The sequence below is a fragment of the Pleurodeles waltl genome, chromosome 11 (genome assembly GCF_031143425.1).
Source record: "Pleurodeles waltl isolate 20211129_DDA chromosome 11, aPleWal1.hap1.20221129, whole genome shotgun sequence".
Taxonomy (NCBI): Eukaryota; Metazoa; Chordata; class Amphibia; order Caudata; family Salamandridae; genus Pleurodeles; species Pleurodeles waltl.
Window position 1 is genome coordinate 21,617,072 of NC_090450.1, and position 22,968 is coordinate 21,640,039.

Sequence of the window (22,968 nt, forward strand, 5' to 3'; positions counted from 1 at the left end):
TTTATCTAGAGATGCGTCCCTTGTATCAAAATTTGATGCAAGGGCACATTTTACTCTAAGTTATAGTGCTAATTGATGAATTTGCATTTCACGTAATTACACATAAATTTGCATAATTTACCAAAGTTTCACTCAGTTATGCAAAAGCAAACTGTGTGCATTTTGCACACCCCTACCCTGGACTACTCAGTTTTCTAAAATAGTCGTAGTCCCCAGTATTAAACATTTTAACTTTCAGATTAGGTACTTTATTTATTAAAACCTTCAATATGGTATTTAAATTCCTATCATGCATATGAATGGTTTTATCCCACGCTCTAGAGAGTTCCTCCTCTGGCTCCCTCTGAAGAGTTTGACTAATATCTGTGCTTCTTCTTGACTCCCTTGGGGCATATGGGGTACAATCTGTCTAAAATGAGGTGTACCTTAATGCTGGCTGAGACACACCAATAGCCATGACACTGCTGCCAAGTTCTGCGTTCCAGAATCATTTGGCATGTCTCAGCCCTAGGCACCGGGCCTAGTCATTACTTGGCAACCATTTGAATTCACACATTGTGCACATCTTTCGGTGTTTAGACAAAGGTTGCACTGTAGGAGGAAATTCTTAATGGACACTTTTTGCCAGTGTTGGTCACAGCTTGCTTTTGAGCTGGCAGCTGAGTTTTAAAGTTCTCTTATGTCAACATTATATATTTATATAATGATATATATGCAACTCGGTGTTGCTGGAGGGAAATAATATGCATATACAGTTGAATGAAATAGTGAGTATGTGCATCTGTGCAAATCCTACACTTTACCTAAAGATAATGGTCCGATCGAACGCCTGAAGGCTACAGTAGAAAGAGAGCGACGTAGAGAGAGAGAGAGAGACATATGTACACAGAAGGAAAGGGAGGAAGTCACGTGCGGCACATCTCAAGATGAAGGCGAGGCACAAACAGAGAGAAACAAAGTGGGGCGAGCAGGATGCCACGAGGGCAAAGATCTCTTGCTCACACTGAGGATGTCTCACTCTCACACCTGCGTTAAGTATTTCAAACAACTGCAAGATGTTTAGGGACTAGGCTGAGGAATTTCTCACTGTGCGGGAAGCTCCAATAACGTTACTCCTAGAATTTCACAAAGTAATGACACCCTTCATCAGTGTTTCCTATTTCAGTATTTCACTTACTCATTGAATGTATAAAACTGATGGAAAGACCAATGTTGATAGAAACAAAGAGATGAAGCTTGGAAAGGAACGTACATTGGGACAGTGACCCCCAGGGCAGACTGGAAAGACACATCCCTAGCCAGGGTGGGATCTAATGCTGAATTAGACAATTAGAAAGTGACACATGTTGAGCCATTACTGCAACCTGCAACCTTACTCTACAAGGCTCATAATATTGACCTCGCTAACATGAAAGGCTGAGTCATCCCTACTCCTACACAATGCATGCGACCTGCAGGTTGCACACCGATTTCTGTGGCAAAAGTGTCATTTGACAGAGTCGTCAGTCTTTGAAATGCCAACCTAGATCAATTCTGTGTCGAAACTGTCACCTTTGGTGATTTTGAGATTCTGAGCTCTTGCTTTTTGCTCATTCGTTGTGTTTTACAGTTTGTTTTATGTTACTTTCTAAATTGTTGAGTTTTTGACAGTTTTTCTTCAGATTCCACAGAAACTTAGAATGGGCTAACTCTTCAAAGGAAATAATAGTGTAAAGGCTTCTATTTCATGGAATTATTAATTGCGGGATAAGAAAGGTAGCTCGGTTGGCTGAGCGCCCGCTGCAGGTTGAGATAGCTGAGATATTAGGCTTTCGAGACACTAGAATGAGTGCCATGACCTAGGTAACACCAATATCTATTATTTGATCACCAAAGGACAATGTGTGCGCTATATGGACGCAAAGATTGTTTTATTTGTTTATCTAGCTTCATAGCACCCGATTCGCATAAAAAATACATACTCTGTAAATTACACCTATGTATCAGTGTAAGTTACCCCAGTTAAATATAAGCTGTGCACAGATCTTTTAAATTCCACCTTGCAAAGATTGCCATCTATCACAGGTAACAATAAAAATGTGTATGTTACACATGTTTGGGAAGGAGGCATTGGTTTATGGTATTCACAAAAAAAAAGTATACATCTGTTTTCTGAACCATTTGTGTGCACAGTTCTACTCACTATGTAGAGTCAAATGTTTAGGGCTATTACTTGTGATGGAAAAATGACTTTCAGTTTAATTTATTTCCCCTCACATGCCCTAGTATTTTAGTGTCTGAGAGATGGGTCTGTGAGTGTCCCCAGGGTGGGGATTTATCTACTTCGCTCTTTGGGTTTACGTTACTACTCATGTACCCCTCTGTGACCCGCCGCACCCACCTCCCTGAAGGTCAAACACACCTTCAATTAACACAAAGACTCTACTATCTAAGCTGCTTTGCACACAAGAGCCACTATAAAAGCACATTAACTCATCCACACTGCAACAGCCACTCTCCTGCTTTGAACATGTACATCAACACTTTATCATCTCCAAACCACACACACACACGCATACACACACAAAATCTCAAAGCACTACTCCAAACGTGCACAGCTCTGATACAAGCAGACCTCATCATGTAGACACCTGCCATGAACACACCTCATCCCAATTTATCTCTTCTCGGTCTCTCTCTCACAAACACGCACCACAACACATATACACACACCACAAACAGATACGCACACACTTCCTACGCCAAGAAGCACCAGCACCTCCTTACCCCCACATACAGCCGCAGACATACATATCCTGAACAGAAACACATACACACACACACACACACACTGACGCTGCATCCTCACACGATGCGCAAATCGACCATGAACCCAGGTAAAACACGCAACCCCCCTTCACGGTGCAGATACCGTGCATGAAGACACACCACCACATTCCTCACACTGCATGCACACTCCACACAAATATCACACTCGCCACTGTTAACGCGTCCTTTTATGTTAATTTATTACACATTAGGACTCGTTTTAGGCCAGTGAATCTTTTGACCCAGTTGAGAGACACCGTAGGACGAGATAGCTAATCAATATGTCAATCAATATATCAATAATGTCATCAATATTTACCACAACAATACATTTCACTTTAGTCAAAGTCGTTAATCAAATTGACGACGCAACCATGACCTTCCAGCCATGAATAACCACACCAGTTAATAGAATTTTATGAGTTTTATTTCCTATTGATTACATTCTACGAGTAAATGAGTTAATCTCAAAACCAAGAAACATAAGAGTATAGTCACGATATGGCAGCTGTGATAAGATTTCATTAACGCGAGAATCACAAACATTAGAATATAGCACCGCATAAACATAGATAAAAATAACAAAGTGTCAAATACGCGTCAGTTCAACATAGCGTAATGCCAGTCGTTTGTCTATTTGCGTCAATTTGATGATCACCTGTCCTAACCACTAATTAGCATTGGCATGTTGGGCTTCATGCAAAACAATTTAGAACACCAATTTGGAAAACATCTAACTATAGTCTCTGTCAAAAGCAAGCGGTTGGTACCTAGAAAGGAAAAGCAAACAGACAAATTACAAATTGCATTGTCATAATTACCCTCCAAAGATTAGGTCAGCGCACAGGTTCAGTCTTCGTCTTCAGGACATCAGTCGAATGCCATCAGTCAAGGCTCAACTAAAGGGATAGGGGCACTTCCCTCGTAAAGAGGAAAAATGCAATTGGGCAGTCAATGGGTGAGGACGGTTTTAATAAGTCTCAAAGTCACCAAAGAGAGTGACAGAGTTTCTGGATAAAATCAATAGCATTCCCTGCCTAATTCTAATGACCCTTCTGTGACATGGGTTTTTAGCCCTTTTTCATAGTACATTCCCCCCAAATTCTATTGGACATTTACTATACCCCACTATCTTTAACCTATCAAATTTAGCATTTGGTAATCCCAATTGTCACCCCACATTAATTCATAGTTCTTTGATTGGTCTTCATAATTGACGTCTTCGGAGGTGGCACATCCGGTGTTACGTCACTCTTTGGTACGTCCTTCGGGTCAGCAGATTTATTGTCCATCGGTCTAAGTGACCTTGTACATTTCATTAATCTACATTTGTTTCAATGTATTCATAACTTTTAGACCAAGGCACCGAATATGCGCTTGGGAACGGATTCAGTATGGTTACATTCGTCTTCCAAGTTGAAGAAAAAGAACATTTGCAGGGTCATGGCCCTTTGCGAGTCAGCACACTGGAAAAACAGAAAAGAATGCATTTAATATGAGAGCTGGGCAGCTAAACCCCGCAGCTCACGCTAACTTAAGGCCTATAAAGATTTTCAATACAGATTCAGTAATGCAAAAAGGTTAATATAAGCTTAATTGAACATAACATAAACATTTTATTCATCATTATTAGTTTGCGTATACATTGGTGGCCACTCATCGTGGTCACAATTCAGGTGCACGTTTAAGCAAAATCGCTATTATTATAGTTTCTAGGCGGCATCATTACACATTAATATATATATATACGTTTCATGTTAATATGGATTATGTAAGCTACGCTCTCTCACCACCAAGCCGGTCATGGCGCTCCCTGCTGTATCCTGGCATACCTTGCCCAGCTTTTGTCCCAGGGTATCCAGGCTTCACATGCCACCTTCCAGCGTGGCCTTCAGCATGGGTGAAATAAATCATTCCCTTCACACCTCTATTGTGAGAAAGGTTTCAGTGGAGCTTCCCATTAGCACAGTGGCACAATCGGGGCCCATTGGGTACCATGCCGCGAGTAAGGAACAATACCAGCTGCTGGCATGCAACCTGCTTTCCCGCCAAAGGTGTTGGATTTGGGACAAGTGCAGTCATCTGACCATAGATAGATGGGGTTGCCAATTTGTGTTACAGCCATAACCTGAACAATGCAATATGAGCTCTTGCATTGCCTGAACACCATAAGGGAATTGAGCTGAGGGGCAGGTGGGCAGCGTGGGGGCACAGACACCCAGGAGCAGTGCCTTGTGAATTCAGAGAGCCAACTGAGGGGTCTTTGGGATACAGGCTCACACCAGAAGGGTCCTTGCAGACTCTGGCAGCCAGAGCAACAGCGCTAAAGTGTGCTTGCAAGAGGTACATAGGAAGGACATTGAGAGGTATTTGTTGTTAAAGACAGTCGCACCTTTGCCCTGTTTGATCTTGCCTGTGTGACGTACAGTAGTTGCCACACTGACAGAATAGTGCATCTCACTGGGTTGATAACATCAAACAACTGCAAGAATAAAATGAGTTACAAATGGGTTACAAACACCCACTTGCCCTGCAATAGATGTTTGCCCCTTTTGGCTCCGCAATAAAGTTACACTAGTTGTGTAGCATTTTTAGAACTAAAATGAACTGGAGGTAGACATACCAGAGCAAGTGGCGGAAAGGTAAGTTACGATCTCAGAATCATAGCTGTTTGTGGAAATGATATTCAGTCATTTGAATCAGTGGGGGAGGACGGAGGAGTCTGTGGCGAGGGTAGTTTTGGGGGGATGATGGTGGTCACCAGGGGTGTAGCTTGGTCTGTCGGATTGGGGGGGGGGGTGGGAGGAGGTGTGAGCTTCAGATCTCCCAACAATCTTGCAGACATATAATGTAAAAATACATCATACATAGGCAGAGCGCATGAGACGGGCTTAGGGGCAGTGGAAAGGGAGAGAAAGGCAGATTGGTAGGTGTGCGAAATGAGGGAAAACACGGTATTTTGTAGCTTACCAGCTTTTTTGAAGACTTTTAAAACAGAGAGAGGGAGAGAGTGTGTGCATTTTTGTCCGTGTGTATGTAAAGATTCCTGGTGAAATCTGACAGACACTTCACCATACCCAATTGATAGTCCCTGTACCCAACTATTTACTAGAAAATATATTTATTGGGGTGCGGGGTTTAACACCCCAAACACCCCCCACCCTGCACCTACGCCCCGGTCAAAGCACTGGAGGATAGTCGTGCCTGACCATCCACTGGCAAAGGGCCACGATTTTTAGGGCGAGCGCTCAAGCGCCCTGGCCTGTTGTAATCTATCTGTGAGCTTTTAACCACGCCCGCCGCACACCCATTACTATCAATCGCTCATAGGCTTGCCTTTCAAAAATCCTTTGTTATTATTGGTAAATGCTTTACGTTTATCCCTCCTTGGGGCAGTTTTGTTACCGCCTTCTTTTTTTTGTGCACCAAATTTCTTGTAGGGCAAATTGCATAATTTCCTTGATGCCCATAATCGGGGATGGTGCATTTGTACCCTCATGCGTAGGATTTGCTCAAACTCAAATTCTGTCAAATTTACATGTGGGCAAGTCTAGTTGCTTGGGCGGACTTCTGGTAAATCCTGGGTGGGTCCACCAGTAAAAGTTGGTTAATGCCTGCAAAGTTGCTGGATTATTCACCAAGGAGTGTCCTGCTCTTCAGGATGGAAAACAGGTTGAGAGAAAAAGGGAAAAGTAAGAGCAAATGCACTCTTTTGTTATATATTTGCACTTTTTGAATTGTGCAGCTGTTGTGTTTCTGAATACACAAATACTTATAGATTTGAATAAGTATGGTTTACAATTGGGCAGAGATCCAGGAGTATTCATGGGGTTTTGTGAGAATTACTAAAAAGTTGTAAATGTAGCAGTTGCGAATTTCAGACTATGGGACAGATCTACCGGAAAGTGGTGCATCAGTCCTGATCTGCCACTTTTCTTGCGCCACCCTTAGTCCCCCTTATGCCACTATGGTAGTGCTATATTTACAATACAGCGCACCATGGTACACGTTAGCACACTAGCATCATAATTTATGATGCTATTGTGGTGCCTTCCTGGATTAGCGCCATTAGAAATGACAGAAAATAATCTTGTAGATTTCACAGCGCCATTTCTTGTGGCCTCCCTGTGCCAGAAGGCCCCCCTTGCATTCATTATGCCTAGCACAGTAATAATGTGGCTCAAGGGGTTACAAAGTGTCACAATGCTTGCATTGCGCTACTTTGTAAATATGCCACTTCAGAAATGCCTACCTAGCGCCACATTAGCGTAAAAGCAAAAGAAAGCGCTTATGTGGCACAAGGAGGTACTAGGGACTTGTAAATTTGGCCCAATATTCCCAGCAGGCATTCCTCTTGATCTGCCGGTGACTGAGTAATTAGCTGAAACAATGCTATATACAGTATTAGAAGAATATGGACATGGCATGTAATAAGGGAACAGCCTAGCCCTTGCAGAGACCTTTAAATTGAGTTCAGAATACAAAATCACCAATTGACAAGTTGAATTTGTAAGTGTGACAAGTAAACAACAGTTCTTCTTGGAATGTCCTTCAGCATATTTATTTAGTATCATTCTGACATTACAAAGCCAAATGTGTCATTAGCCTGGGTGTGTGGTTTAAATTTGTATGTACAATTCTGCATGTCCCTCTTGTGAAAGGAAAAACAGAACTGCCTGCATCGCCAGGTAAGACACAGTTATTGCGATGGTCGCTTGATGATGACAAGTGTTGTTCTAATAATTGAACCTTATACAACGATTTCAGGACGCTGTTAAGATGCTGAGAAACCTATTACAAATAGATGCCCTGTTCTTGTTTGCACCACGGTGAACCTTCAAATGTGTGCACAGATGCACACAGGGACAGTGCACCCTATTACTCAAGATGTGCTCCCCAAGGGGTGATGCGAGTTTGCTCTGTCCTGGGGGCAGCACATTGGTGAACGACAGATGGCGCACTGGACCTGCACTTTAAGGTGGGACAGCGATCTCCCTGCAGACACAGTCAGTGCACCCTCTGACAGCCTCCTTGCCTCAGCTCCCACATCCATAATACACCGCAGAGGTAAAGGGGTTCCCTCATTTGCATGGGTCATTGACCCCGGGCATATGAAGGAAAGCCCTCTTGAGCTAGCACCAGCATGGTATGTAGGCCACCGCCGGCCACACAAGTGCTGGCTTTCCTTCCTGTAAGTATCTCAGATCTCACAGATATTCATTGGCCTTGGGCTCAGTGGGGGCCCCTTGGAGGGTTGGGTGGCCTCAGTCCTGCACTGCAGGGGCCTTTGTTACACTCCTGAATGTGGACCTAGCTGAAAAGCAGCAAATTGCAGCACAGTCAAAGGCAACTATACAAGTGACTTGAGGGGTGGCTGAGGTTCGCAGTTGGATGTGGACTGTTACTGCACTGTGATGTCGAGTTCTTTAAATAGGTGTGGCTTCAGCTCTTCTCTGCATGTCTGCATGGGTTAAGCAGTACGAACTGCATTTAACATGTAAAATATAACACTAGCAACATACTAACAATGACTGAGCAGTCCTGATTACAGCTACACCTAGCTGCAAGATGTATAAATATATATGCCACCAGTTATTTAGGGCCAGATGTAGCAAAGGTTTTTACCCATTCTGTGTCTATGGGAAAAAGTCTTCGTACGTATGGCCTTTAGTGATAATTGTATGTGTATGCAGCGTTAATGACTATATTGCCCATAAAAGTCATCACTTCACCATGAAAGTACTTCTAACCTATGACGTTAGAAGCATGGACAGATGAATTATTTACCATAGCTCAGTGGTTCCCAACCTTTTGACCTCTGTGGACCCCCATTTTATCATTACTGGAACCTGGGGACCCCCACAGAGTTACTATTGGAAACCGGGGACCCCACCACTGAGTCATTACTGAAAGCCGGGGACCTAAGCTGTTAATATTATTTAATTTTCTAAGCAGTCGCGGACCCCCTGAGGAGGCTTTGTGCACCCCAACAGTCCCCGGACCACAGGTTGGGAGTCACTGCCATAGCTGATCAGCCACAGATGTGAACTCCCTGGTCAGGTGGCCGCCTGGCAGATGTGACAAGGATTCAAGGCAAAATGCATCCTTGAAAACAAGACCTAAGGACATAAACAAGCAAATAAATAAAAGAATAACTTCTGCATTAAATAGAAAATTGAAACAATCCTCCGTAAGTTAGTAAAATATAGCTAATATACAAATTTAGTGGTAAATATGTTTATATCTAACATACAACAAATATGTTGGTGGCTGGGATAACCAAAATCAATCGAAAATTTACAGAAATAAATAAAAATTTGCTAATGAGGTAATCCCAGCTATAAAGAAGTAATCTATGTTAATTAAATCTTTCTTCAGTTTAAATGCTAACCTCTGAACCAATTTTTTCCAATTGCATGTTATATTTTGAGTTGTCCAAGATCCAAACTCAAAATCAGAATAATTTGTCATTTATATATTCACGAAACAAAGTTCTCCACTCGTGAAAGATAATTCACAGTCAAGCAGCAGTTCTGATCTATTGAACATGCATGGGTCATGAGACCAGCACTGGCTAGGCACGTATGATGGGAAAACAAGGGAAGTTCAGATATGTCCCTGGTTTCTAAAGACGGCACTCCCCTTTTCACAAGAGTGTCAGCCCATTAAGCCAATGAGACCACAAGCATCCGAGGTATAGGGCATCTCAAGGACAAACTGCATTGATTGATTGGGCGTAAGGGAATCACCAATGTGCTGTATGGATTGGCTGTGACTCAAGGCTATTGTCAGACTCCCTTGTCGGGTGGCTCCCCCGACAAGGGCCTTATTACATCATAAAATCATGAATAAGATGTTGGTCCATGGACAGCGGCTACAGGTATCGTGTGTACGATTTGAAACATTTGCGCTATTGTACCCTATTCAGAGCTGAACCCCACACTCTAGATCAGGGGTCACCAAGATTGCTCCATGATGACCCACAGTCTATTTTCCAGCAAACCACTGACTGTGTTAATTCGCCCCTTTGAGATGCAGTGAAGGTGAAGTATATTCTGCAGATATCAAGAAACTCTAAATTGGATTTGCCACCAAAGGACCACTTTAGACAACTGTAACGTATATGATGTTGGCCTGGGTGACATACTATATACACAGAGCGGTAGGAGTAATAACAAAGAGTATATGCAGCACATACTAAGCCAGAGTCCTACGACAAAGACCGGTATGGGTGTTGGGCTGCAGTCGGAAATGTCAGACCCCTGGTAAGTGAACAAATGTAACCAAAAGTCAGATAAGGTTGGTCACAGGTCAGAGTCTAACATTCAGGTCAAACTCCAGGATTGCAGACCTGTTTGTGCTTGATTATATCACTTTTTGGGCCATCCTTTTTAAAACCATCTTACAATGGATAACGCTATGCTCTTTCCTGTCACTGGCCTCTGCTACAGATTCCTTGAAGGCACGCAAACATTAGGATATTTGGAATCTCACCAAATTTTCTTTCTTTACTCACAGGAAGAAGACCATGTACAGGGCCGTGGCTGCCTCCTTGGTACTGGTGGTTACCATTACAGTCCTGCAGATGGGTTCCTCGCCCAGTGAACAGAAGACCACCTTCCCCGAAGATGCCGTGGAAGCCCAGAAGAGGAACATACCAGCGGACAGCTTCTGGGAGCCCAACACGGATACAACAGGCACTGCATTGGCACCAGTGACAGAGCGGCAAGTCCTGGCTTGGGATGTGACAACAAACAACTGCACTGCCAACTCCAACCTCACAAAGTTGGACTGGTTCAAAACGCTAGAGCCGAATTTCCAGCAATTTATCCTTTATCGGCACTGCAGGTATTTCCCGATAATTATTAACCATCCAGAGAAATGCAGCGGGAAAATCGATCTGCTGATTGTGGTGAAGTCCATCATCACGCAGCATGACCGCAGGGAAGCCATCCGGAAGACCTGGGGAAAGAATGGGGTTATAAATGGGAAAACAGTGAGGACGCTCTTCCTTTTGGGCAAGGCCTCAAAAGAGGAGGAGCAAGCCAATTACCAAAAGCTCCTACATTATGAAAATTTAATCTACGGAGATATCCTTCAGTGGGATTTCCTTGACACCTTCTTCAACTTGACCTTGAAGGAAGTCCACTTTCTGAAGTGGCTCTCCATTTATTGCCAAGATGTACGCTACATCTTCAAGGGAGATGACGATGTATATGTCAGCCCCACCAACGTCATGGAATACTTGGATGGCAATTTGGTCCGGGACCTCTTTGTTGGTGACGTCCTCTATAAAGCCCGGCCCATTCGGAATAAGGACAACAAATACTACATCCCTAGTGCCCTCTACAAGAATAACCTATATCCGCCGTATGCAGGCGGTGGCGGGTTTTTGATGGACGGGCCCTTGGCCAAACGGTTATATAAGGCTTCCGAGGGCCTTGAGCTTTACCCGATTGATGATGTGTTTTTGGGGATGTGCCTTGAGGTTCTAAAGGTGAATCCCATTTTCCATGATGGCTTTAAGACATTTGGCATCGTACGAAACAAGAACAGCAAGATGAACAAGGAACCGTGTTTCTTCCGGGCCATGATGGTGGTTCATAAACTTCTCCCAGATGAGCTTCTGGAAATGTGGGATTTGGCTCATAGTAACTTAACCTGTTCTAGGAAGCTCTCAATTCAGTAGCTGCTCAGTGGAGGAAGACTGTACTGTCCATGTGTTTTCAGAGATTTTGCTGATATCAACTAAGGATTTTGTTCCCGGATACTTCACTTAAATCCCTAATTTCCCTTAATTGTTGTTGATTCCAGGCTAGTATACAGTGATTGCCAACAAAAAGTCTGATCAGCATACAGCACAGATGGAAAAATGGAAAAAATTCACCTCAGTGAAAAGTGAAGTTTACTGAAGTAACTCAGCTTCCAAAATACAGACAGATGACTGATGAATTGGAGATTTCGAAAATATTTTTTGTACTGCAGTATGGTTCCCGGACTGGTTTGGGGGCCAACTTTTTTTTTTCTCTTTTTTTTTTATAAATAAGAGGTGGAAATAGCTTTAACTTCAAATTAATTACCAATTTGACTGTGGCTATCAGCACATCTGTCACTTTTAAGCAAAACAAAATCGAATTTTTGCTTCTTTTTAAAAAAAATAATTATTTTTGTAAAAAGATTTGCTTTATTTTACATGTATTTAATTTATTTAAGGGAAAAAACAATAGAAGGTGAGGGTCTAAAACACACCAGCCGGCACTGAAGACCTACTTTTTTATGACGCGGCTTGTTTACATGGACTGGTGTGCCCACGGATTGCCACCGAACTCTGTTGAATTGTATATACACGGGTGATTGCCGGCTGGTGTGGTTAAGATAGCGCTTGTTTGTTTTATCTTGAAAGCTAGGTACTGAAGCGCTCTAGATGTTAATTGAACTTGTATTTGACCTAACCGAGATGTGAAAGGACTCTGCTGCCTTGCACCGGGCAGATATGAAGGACCTGGGTGACATAGGGGTTACCCTAGTGGTGGCTGAGAAAGGGCCCCCCTACTAGAACTGCTATTGCAGTCCACAACCTGGCAAAGTCAATGTATTGCAAATGAGCGATTACATTTTCCTTAGAGAGAAAGATGGTCACTCAAATTTTGGCGGAATGTGACACAAGACCAGAATTTAATCCTTTCCTGTGTACGGACCAGGACTTTCCATCCCACATCTTCAAACCCCCCTCAAATCCTGCTCAATGGATCCCATAGTTTGTGGGATTTGTGGGAGGACCAAATTGCTGCAAATCTGTGTTCCAGATCATTATGCACTTTCCCCTTGTTTTGGCTGCTCTTCTCCCTGTAAGAGGCACATGTTAACACGAACAACAGGGTCTGGAAAGGGAGGGCCATTGCCAAGTGCTGAAAGCAGCAAGCCAAGAATGACAGAACACACACATTGGAGGAAATGACCTCTGACCTCTCTTTTCCTTCCTTTCTCAGCTTTTCCTTTTGCTTTTTTCCATGGCATGGCTGGTTTGGTCACCAGAGGTGAAAGAGTGTGTTTGTGTGTGTGTGTGCTCCAGACCTTTGTGTGCCAGCAAACGTGTGCATCGTCCCTAGCAGCACAACAGTGTTCAGTCTGCAAGACATGACAAGATGTGACAATGTCATGTGTTAAAGTTCTTACTCCCTCCCACACTTACCTTCGAGTGGAGTCAACACGCGGTAGGTGGATGTTGTATGTGCAATATTACCACTATGCAATATACTTTGTGCGCAAAGGCTGCACACAATTCAGTCTAACATGTGGCATCGTTAATAGCGACACGCAATCAACGCATTGCAAGTACTTGCAATTCAGATGGAAACATATCTTGTGCTTTGCAACCATTGAAACAGCTTCTTAACAATGAAATGTTACTGACTACCCCATCGACCAGTAACCATTCAGTTGAGCAGCCAATGAGATCTTTGTACAAGTGCTGTATGCATTTGTGGTGGGACGATGCCTCCTGGCCCATGATACATCTGCCCCCAGCTCCTATCCCTCAAGGAAGCTGTTTCCTTTTTGAAAGTTCAATGGGTGATCATTTACATAAATTAGATTGCTCACAAAACTCTTTGACGTACCATTTACGTAAATGACATGTTCATCAAACTCTTTGACGTACCATTTACGTAAATGAGATGTTCATCAAACTCTTTGACGTACCATTTACGTAAATGAGATAGTTCACCAAACGCTTTGATGCTTTTAATACTGAAATATCTGTAGCACTCAAAAAGACTGTCACTTCTCTTTGACTATGCTATTATCTAAAGCAGTAGTTCCCAACCTGTGGTCCAGGGACCCCTGGGGTCCACAAAGCCTCCTCAGGGGGTCCGTGACTACTTAGAAAAATCAATAATATTAACAGATTAGGTCCCCAACTTTCAGTAATGACTCAGTTGAGGGTCCCTGGATTCCAATAATGATTCAGTGGGGGTCCCTGGGTTTCAGTACTGATAAAGTGGGGGTCCACAGAAGTCAAACGGTTGGGAACCACTGATCTAGAGGGCCTTAACACATTGTAGTGCCATTTATTTGATGGGAATCCCTCTCAGAAGCACATCTTCCTGCACAAGGTAGAGCAGTTTGGTTTGGTGGGCTAGCTTTACCACAAGATGAAGACAGGTAGCCCTGATCTCTGATTGGCTAATCCAGGGATGTAGCTTTTGCGTTTTCTATGGTTCCATTAAAGATGGCTGCCCTGAATTGGGCGCCAGATATGGAACAAGCAAAGGCAAATTAAAATTAAGTATCAGGAAACAATACTGAAAGTCTTTAATATTATTCTGTGGCCACACAGGTGTGAGGCAAGTATACATTTTGCATAAAGCTTCCATAGATGTGACACCTTCAGGGTTGCGCACCTCGCGGAAAGGGTCTGACCAAACTGCACCAGCACATTCCTACACAGCACAGAACCTTATTCAGACATTTTTAAACTTTCCAGTTTTCAGTTTAAATCCACAACAAATATAAATGGAACTAAATTTAGGTTAATAGCTAAAACTGTAAAAATCAACAGGTACACTTTTTGAATGGAGCTTGAGGGAGAGATGCCTCATGACGATTTTTTTTCTTTTTACCATTTTAAAATTAAGGTTTACATGTAATAATCAACTATTATGAAGCTGAGATTTAAAAATATTGTGGCGTTTTATTTTTCTTGTATATTTTTCACAGGTGTTATTTTATATCTCACTAGCGTTGGCATCTAGTTTGGGGATTTTAATATATGCAACAAGACTTCTTTTCTGAACGTGAAAAGCCTTTATCACCTGCAAGACCTTACATTTCAATAGAGAAAGATGGGTGAAACTACAAACCCATTAACGCATGAAAAACACACAGAAACTTGAAAGCATTTCAGCTGGGTAAGCATCCGTGTTTTTACCGACATCATCAACCTGTATCCCATAACGAATAGGGAAGGACCTTGCCTTCCCAAAATCCTCCATTCTACTGGAGGTCGGAAGAAGGGTAGAGAGTGACACCTGATTGGTCAATATTGTATACCTTTCCTGTGCTGCTTGTAAAGTGGAATTTGTGAAGCTTGTGTGCAATGCAGGACAACTGCACGTGTGTTGCATGGGTACCTGAGATGCGTGTGTGTGCGTGGTCTCTACTCTCTGTTTACTGTCTTCAAAGCCCAATAAAGTGGGCTAAAAACAGTTATGCACATGCCATACTTAATAAGATCGTGCGATGACGTAATAGATTCTTCTGCATGAGAGGATGCACAGGCAGTGGGTGAGCCTCTTACAAAAACATGGCCCAGCGCGCCCCCTGTTGTTTAGAGTGGGCACCTCTTCTGTTCATTCACCAGGAGAAATGGGAACCGGAAATGAAGTCTGGACTCTGGGCCTGTTCGCAAATGGTTGGGCCCCAAAAGTCGTTTAGCTAAATGTGATTAAAATAATTCTTGTGTGACTTTTAAAACAAAAACAAGGACCAATACTTCTTCTGTTGAATGTTCTTTTTTTTAAATGTATTTAGCATTTGCTGGTATGTAATATGTTTTTTGTTCTAAGTTACTGTGAAATGTTATTTATTATGACATATATATGTGAGGGGATGGGAATCTGCGAACAGCTACATCTGGCCAGCCCTTGCTATCCCCTGCTCACAGGGGTCATGAATACAGGGGCAGAAACAGAGATCTCTCTTGGGAAGCCCACACTCATTCTGAGTGGTGGATATGAAGATATGGGCGTCAGTCAATCCCTCTCTTCGGGTAAAACTTTCGTGTTGGCGCTCCCTGCACATGCAGAATGTGACCTCTCTGCTGAACACTACAGCCCCAACTGTAATATTTTATTTTTTAAGTTAATAATGTAGACTCTAATGAATCGACCAGCAGCCTCCAACCCATGAGGCTCTTGGCCACTTCCGGGACTACAATTGACTGTATTTCATGCCATGGCCAGTAGGTGGGGCTGTTTCTCCTAAACAGAGTTGTCCAATGCCCAGAGTTGCCCAACTATGTGAAAAGTGTGATGAAATTAAGGGGATCTGAGATAATCGGTGATAGGTGAAGGCCACTGAGAGGCTGGGAAGGTTGAGGCATAGGCACTCATATTTCAGGGAGAAATCCGGGAGGCAACTTGGCATACGTTTCTTGGACTCTCTGCTGAGATTGTAAACAAGATTAGTCATCACATGGCTCCTTGGATAGGAAGTGGACGTGCAGTCCGTCCAGTTTAACACTAGTGCATGATGGGAAACAGACAAAATCTCCACAGACCGGTCATGTCATAAAGTGCTAGATTTCAGATCACTGATCAATGTGCAATTTGGTGTGTGGGGTTGTAAAGCCTTACACATGCACCTTCAAGCCCAACAGACTTCAACAGAACCTCAAAGTGCCTCACAATACAAATATTTATTTTGTACCAAACCAGCAGATGTCGCACTGAGTGGCACTTGGACCTTGAGAGCCCCGAGATTTGTTTCTAGGGATTCTGAAAATGGCCTGGCGTTAAAAGTGTCCCAGCTCAGCTCCAGAATCTCAGTGTGATCTTAAGCAACCCGGCTCGCAGCTTTCATAGTTTGCAGCGACTTAACTCTAATAACAAAACCTACAAGGGGGGTATTTATTCTATAGGTGCCAATTTCTATGTACTGTAAAATGTTCGACATCCTCACATGTGAAAGGCATAAGTTTGATGTGAATTCTGAAATATCCCTGGTGGATATTCCCGTTGACTCTTTGCAAATGGTTTCTAATTGTTGCTGTTCTGGTACATAGGTCTTTTGGGGCACAAGGCTATTCGTGTCCACCAGGAAAAAGAGAAATTCTGCAGACTGCAAAAATATATCATCTGAAACAAAATAATAGACAATGGCACCAACTGCAAGAATCAACTGTAATTCATTTCATAGCAGGTCATTGAATTGCCAGCAACCCGCATGCCAGCAACTGGACCAGTAGGAACCATTTGCAACCAGCCAACTGGAATTTTCAGGTGAATTGTGCCTCTTCTGTGAGTGTTGGGTGGGTGGCGGGTCAATAGCTCTTTACAAATAATCAATGACGAGGCCTCGTCAGTCAGTGGTGAGCTCTGAAGTTTTTTACTCTTGCCCACTGGTGAACAGATGGGTGTATTTACTCATGTTAACCGTGATTGGTTGCAATTACTACATTAGTGCCAGGATTCTTGTGGTTTGCGTTGTAGCGTGCTCCCGCCATCATGGTGTGAGCACCACACGTCAATGTAAAGGTGCCTTCTGGTTTCTAGGCACCTTGCCCGTTTCTCGACCTCATGATGTAAGGGATGGGCCGAGGGAGATGTTCCCAGGAGTACTGAAGGTACCAGTACGTAATCAAACCATAAAGGACAGGCATCGGGAGGTGACCTTGTCTGATGTCCTTCACGCCAGGGCAGGGCCTAAGGGGCATCGTCATAACCCAGGGATTATATATAAATAAACATATACAAACGCAGTCGCTGTCAATATATTTATAGTATCTGCTACACACCTGTAAATACTGTACATAAATCGATACATTTATATGTATATTTATATATATATTGTGGCCGGTCCAGATAAATCTTGTCTCTGCCAAAAGTGAGGAAATGTACAAATACATGTGGTAGAATCCTAAATATTTTAGTTTCTGAATAAAATTATTGAAAATCACTGAGTGCCTCCTGTTTTACGTTAAAACTGTGTGCTGTATATAAATAGATGGATTTATAAATTGTATGTGGTATGTTGCAGTAAAGGGAGTTTGGTAAGTGGTTACAGGATGCCCTCAGAATTCCACGTGTCAAGAAAGAGTGCACAACTGACAAAGCTGACCAGATTCCCAAGTTCCCTTCTTAAGTAGCATATCTCTTCTAGAATGTTGCTTTGCATTCTGGGACGTGTAGTACTGATTTTATAATCAGATCAATAGCACTACTAATCTTAGAATGCAGAGACAAACCTTGCCTGGGTGAAATATTTTCACAGGGAACTCAGAAACTTGAAAACTGACATTAAAGTGTGTGTTATTGTTTAGTGTTGAAAATAACTGAAAATGTCTGTGGCCCTGATTACAAGTTGGGTGGTTAATAACGTCTTGTGCATAAAGCCCTGTTTACGCCCCAGACGGAATTAGGAGTTTGGTTATATTTAATACACCCAATAACTATTAAATGTGTGAAATAACCCAACATTCGTAAAATTGCAGCAGGTCAATCCAGCCGTAATTTAACAAGGTAAAACATACGGTATTTATCATATCATGCAGATTTTTATAGTTAAACAGCAAACTCTGCATGTTATTCCTTATAAGGTCCTAATAGGTTTTGAAAAATACATATCGTGGTGCAGCAACAGTAAATAATATTGTGAAAGAGTCCGAATCAAGCTGTGGAATATTCCATATCATCTTTATTGTAAAGTGGGTGCCCTTCACACAGCTGTGATCATTTTGTTTATTTATCCATCTGCCTGAGCTTAAACTTTCAGGGCCCATGCATGTGTGTTCGGTAGACCTATAGATCCAAGCATTACAGCAACACAACACAGCCAACAGGCGTTCTTATTCTGTACACCCAATGTACCATGATATGTGTCTTGTGAAGCTGTAGTTCATCATATGGACATATACCACATATGCATGGGGTCCTGTTAGTGGAGAAATATCTTTATTTTTTATTTGCTCTTTCCTTCTGCAGAACACATTGAAAAATGAAATAGCCTCAAAGGATAGTGTTTGTGCGTGAAGGTAGTCCTGTCTGCACAAAACCTATCCTAACTCTAACGCATTGCACTTCGGCACAATGGGACCTGCGCTGGCACTAAGCAGTCGCATGTGCTCCAGAGAAGGGAGGGAGCAGAACTGTGCCATTTCTTTGAAAATATGGCACACCTGTGGCCTCTCTCGTTCACTCAGAGCAGCAACTTCACTTCCTGCCTTGAAATGCGTGAACTCTTTAAAAATATGCCCCCTAGTTGTGGTCTGGTTTGACAGCACAGCTGTAGCCAGACAGTTTTGGGAGAATCATCACCAGGAGAGGGGCTTTAGTTATGCCCACATGTTCGGAGCCAGGAGTACATGTTTTGATTGGACAGAAGTTGTGTGCTTTCACAAAAAAATGACTGCCCATTACATAGCTGTGATCATTTTGTTTATTTATCCATCTGCCTGAGCTTAAACTTTCAGGGCCCACACGTGTGTGTTCAGTAGACCTATAGATCCAAGCATTACAGCAACACAACACAGCCAACAGGCGTTCTTATTATGTACTTCCTATGTATCATGATATGTGTCTTGAGAACCTGTAGTTCATCATAAGGAAATATACAACATATGTGTGGGGTCTCATTAAATTACACGCAAAGGAACCTTTTAATATCAGGCCAGGCCGCTTGTGTACTTGGCACCTTGGTCTATGTCCAGGATAGAGGACAAACAGCAACTCGCATTGCATGAGTAAAAAAATCAACATGTCAAGTACACAGGGGCCTGGCCTGGGGACAGAGTACTATGTCACTGTTTCAATGGGATACCTGTGTGCCGAGCTCTAATTCAGCCCCGGAGGCCCACCTCATGCAATGCAGTATGGACCCTGCTCCTTGTGGTGACAGTCCTTCCCAAACCTTGGTCACCTCACCCTTTCACCCTGTGGCCATTGCGTTTTTAGTAGGAAATTAAGATTCAAAACCCCGAGGCTCACTGACTAAGCAACACCCCGGGTTAGAGGTAGGTGGTTTGTCACCATAGAGGAGCAGTGGTGCTCAGAAGGCTCCAAGTGCCACAGTCATGACCCTGCCTAGCGCCCCTGATGAGCCAAGGAATAACATTTATTTATTCATACAGATTTGTTTAACAAGCAAGGTAATTTACGAATCAAATAGAGAAGGTAAACCAAATACACAACAGCAACAATACAAAACTTGACGCAGTCTTTGTCTGCATACTTAAAATCACATTTAGCTTGGAATTTACTGTAAAAAGTGGTAAATACATAACCATATCCAGTTCTTTAACCCGGTCCCCACCTCAGAGTAGGGCCACTCACAACAAACCATAATATTCTCTATTGAAACAGCAGACTGGACGGCATATCGTGGCTGAGGCATCATGGGGATGTCAGGCTCATAAGTTCACTGCTTCCCCATGTTTTTTTATCAACCACCCCTAGTCCCTCTAACATACTGTAACATTAACTGGCCTTTCTCAAAGTCATGACTCACCCTTTCAAGCACCAATTTTCCAAAAACACATAATTCTGGGAGCTTGATGGGCCCCTATGTAGCTATGATAGGTGTGTGGCTTGGCTGAAACCTCACATCTGTCAGAATAGGGATGGTTTCAGCTCTGATTCACTTGTAGGTCTGTAATAAGGAGGATTTTTAGGTTCCCTTTAACTAGCCTTGACAGACCAGCGAGGTCCCTGGGCAGAATTAGTCAAATATTCGTATTCATGACCAATGTTCCCTCTAATTTGTTTTCACTGTGTGCAGCAGTGTAAGGTCTCTGTGCGCTGCAACCAAGGGTACGTACGCCAAGAAATTGACCATTCACACGAGCGCAGCGCATAACTACCAAGATCTTTGGCATTTGCCTCGCCATAGCTTTGTTTTACCACTAAAGCAAAAAAGGGACATTCGTATAAACATTGCTCCATGTAATAGGTGGCACACCCCAAGGACCTGACCTGTTGAGTGCCACCTACACCCCAGTTACAGAAAACAGAAATCAGGAGGTTGAACCATTATGAAACTTTAATGAATACTCTCAGAGTGCTGCAGAGGGCCCTGCACATCAAATAGAGCATGTTGTACAATTAGTTAACATTTACAGTTTGATGAACACACTACTGATAAATGCCATCAGGCTCCTGCCAAGAGACAGGCTGAGAAATGTTCTTACCCAAGCCACACATGGACTGTAGGAGGAGCCACATCAGAGTTTAGACAAGTCAGGTGCCAACATTAGATGTGTGACATGTTTGTTTCTCTCGCCGGTCCTTGCCATTCTTCCAGTGCTGATAAACTCGGTCTAAGTCAACCTTCCCATTTGAGAGGTAAGCCTTTGTCCTCATCAGCATATCTAGGTGACTCTCCTCAAGTCTGTTTCTTAATTTGGACTTGATTGAGTTCATGAGGCTGAATCCTCGTTCGCAGTCTGCACTTGAAGCCTGGAAAGTTGCACAAACATAAACAAGCTGAGATACAACACTATACTGTGCAGCATTCCGCAGAGTGAAATTCACCATGTCGTGAAAAGTCCTTAACAATCCGCTTTTTATATGTTCTGCCACCACAAATTTATAATCTCTGTATTGCTGAACAACATCATCAGGGGTGTCACCATCACCCAGGACCAAGACCTTTTTATACTTTTCAACAAGTCTTTGCACATTCTCAGTCCCAAAATCAAACTGTGATTGTGTTGTTACTGTATGGAAATCAAAGCTTGTCCACTCCTTCAATTCATCTTCTGGGAACCTTCTTTCCATGTGCTCACAAAGAAGTTTAATGAAAGATAACATCGGCTCACTATCATCCTCTCGGTCCTCCCTGCACAAAGCCTTCAGATCTCTTACTGTGTTGCTCCAAAAGACGGTGTCGCCCAAGTACTGTTCCTTTATTTGGCAAATGTTTGCTCTTGCATTTGTACAGCTTCAACGGTGGTCAAAGAGCTTTTCTGAAACAACTTGCGCAAAAATGCAAGTTCATTCAGTGCTGCAAAGGAAATATGGGAGTTGGCATCAGATAGTTTTTTGTAGCAATATGTAGCAATAGGGTCATTCTCCTCAACTCTTTTATGATCAAAGTTTTTGAGAGCAACCTCATAATTACGCAAGAGTGCACCAACAGCAAAATGCCTTGAAAGCCGCCGCACTTCAATCATTGGCCGAAAGGAGACCGCTTCACATTCAGTGACCAAAGCAATTCCGTTCAGCTTGGACTTCCTTACAGGTGAGCGGGAGAACACAGTGTAGACAGTCCTCAGTAATGTTTCTATTTCCCTGATCATCAGCACTTTTTTCCAGGCATCATCAACTCCCAAATCTTCTCTGTGCGTAACACAGTGCTGCTTAACTAGATGGGGAATGGATTGTTTGAGGCGGGTAGCAACACCATTGTTCTTTCCCAGCATCACTGATGCACCATCTGATGTAAACATGACCATTTTCATAAGGTCCAGCTTATTGGCAGTGTAGAACTCTTTTACAGCTGTAGTGATAGCCTCCGCATTGCATGCACTCAGAGTTACAATTCCCCCAAACACTGTTTTGTGCTCTGTTGATGTTACAGATTGGACTTTGAAGTAGAGGATGAACAATTTTGTAACTGAAATATCTGTGCTCTCATCAATTATCAATGTGTGATACCGAGCACTGCGAAGTTCTGCCATGAGGTCAGAGCGTATTACGCTGTTGATGGCCTCCAAAAACTCAAAGGCATAGTTCTTGCTCCTCCAGCTGTCTGGTATCTTCACATACAATGCAACGTGGTCATGGATGTCTTGAACAGATAACATTGAAGTGTTCATTTTGACTGCTAGCAACACATTGTTGATGAGAATCTTTAGCTCCTCAGGCAGGGATCTTTGGCGTTCAACCACTTCTAGTCTGTTTGCTCTGCCACTGGCCGTTTCCGTCAGCATGGTGGAAACTCCAAAACCCAGCCTGGCAGCTGCACTTTTATTTCTTAGGGCCACCAAAGCAGATTCGTGAACTTTGCTACATAGATGGCATTTTCAAGTGGTCCAGCTTCCAGCCATCACTCCATTTCTTCCCAGTAGAAAAGTCCCCTGCGATCTTTGCTTCTGCACATACTTTGCAAATCAGGCCTACTTCTGGATTGTATAGAAATAGCTCTCCCAGTTGTACGCGAACCTTGCTTCGTGACGCCTGTGTCTCAGTCTCCACAATTTCTTTCAGCCATTCTTCTTTGAAAACAAGACAGCATTTCTTCCTTTGTGGTGAAGCACTGCTCTCTGCAGAAGTCACAGCTTTGTGGGTACAAATTTTGTGGCAATCAGTCTGAGCCACTATGCCGCAAAGCCTCCAAAAAAAAAGAGGAACTTTTTTAAAGTGAGGAACATTATTTAAAGTTGGTTCTTATGCTATTGAATGCAGTCTACCAGACAAGTCGGTGCTATCTGTTGGAAAATGTAGC

At 42.9% G+C, this 22,968-nt stretch overlaps 1 protein-coding gene across 1 annotated transcript in view; it reads left to right on the plus strand.

Annotated features, from left to right (window-relative positions):
• Positions 1-17,484, plus strand: part of B3GNT7 (UDP-GlcNAc:betaGal beta-1,3-N-acetylglucosaminyltransferase 7) — a 57,725-nt gene extending 40,241 nt beyond the window's left edge. Inside the window, exon 2 of the mRNA XM_069212860.1 lies at positions 10,327-17,484. Coding sequence (XP_069068961.1) covers positions 10,327-11,497 — 1,171 coding nt within the window. The 3' untranslated portion in view covers positions 11,498-17,484. The remainder of the gene's footprint in view (positions 1-10,326) is intronic.
• Positions 17,485-22,968: the final 5,484 nt, after the last annotated feature.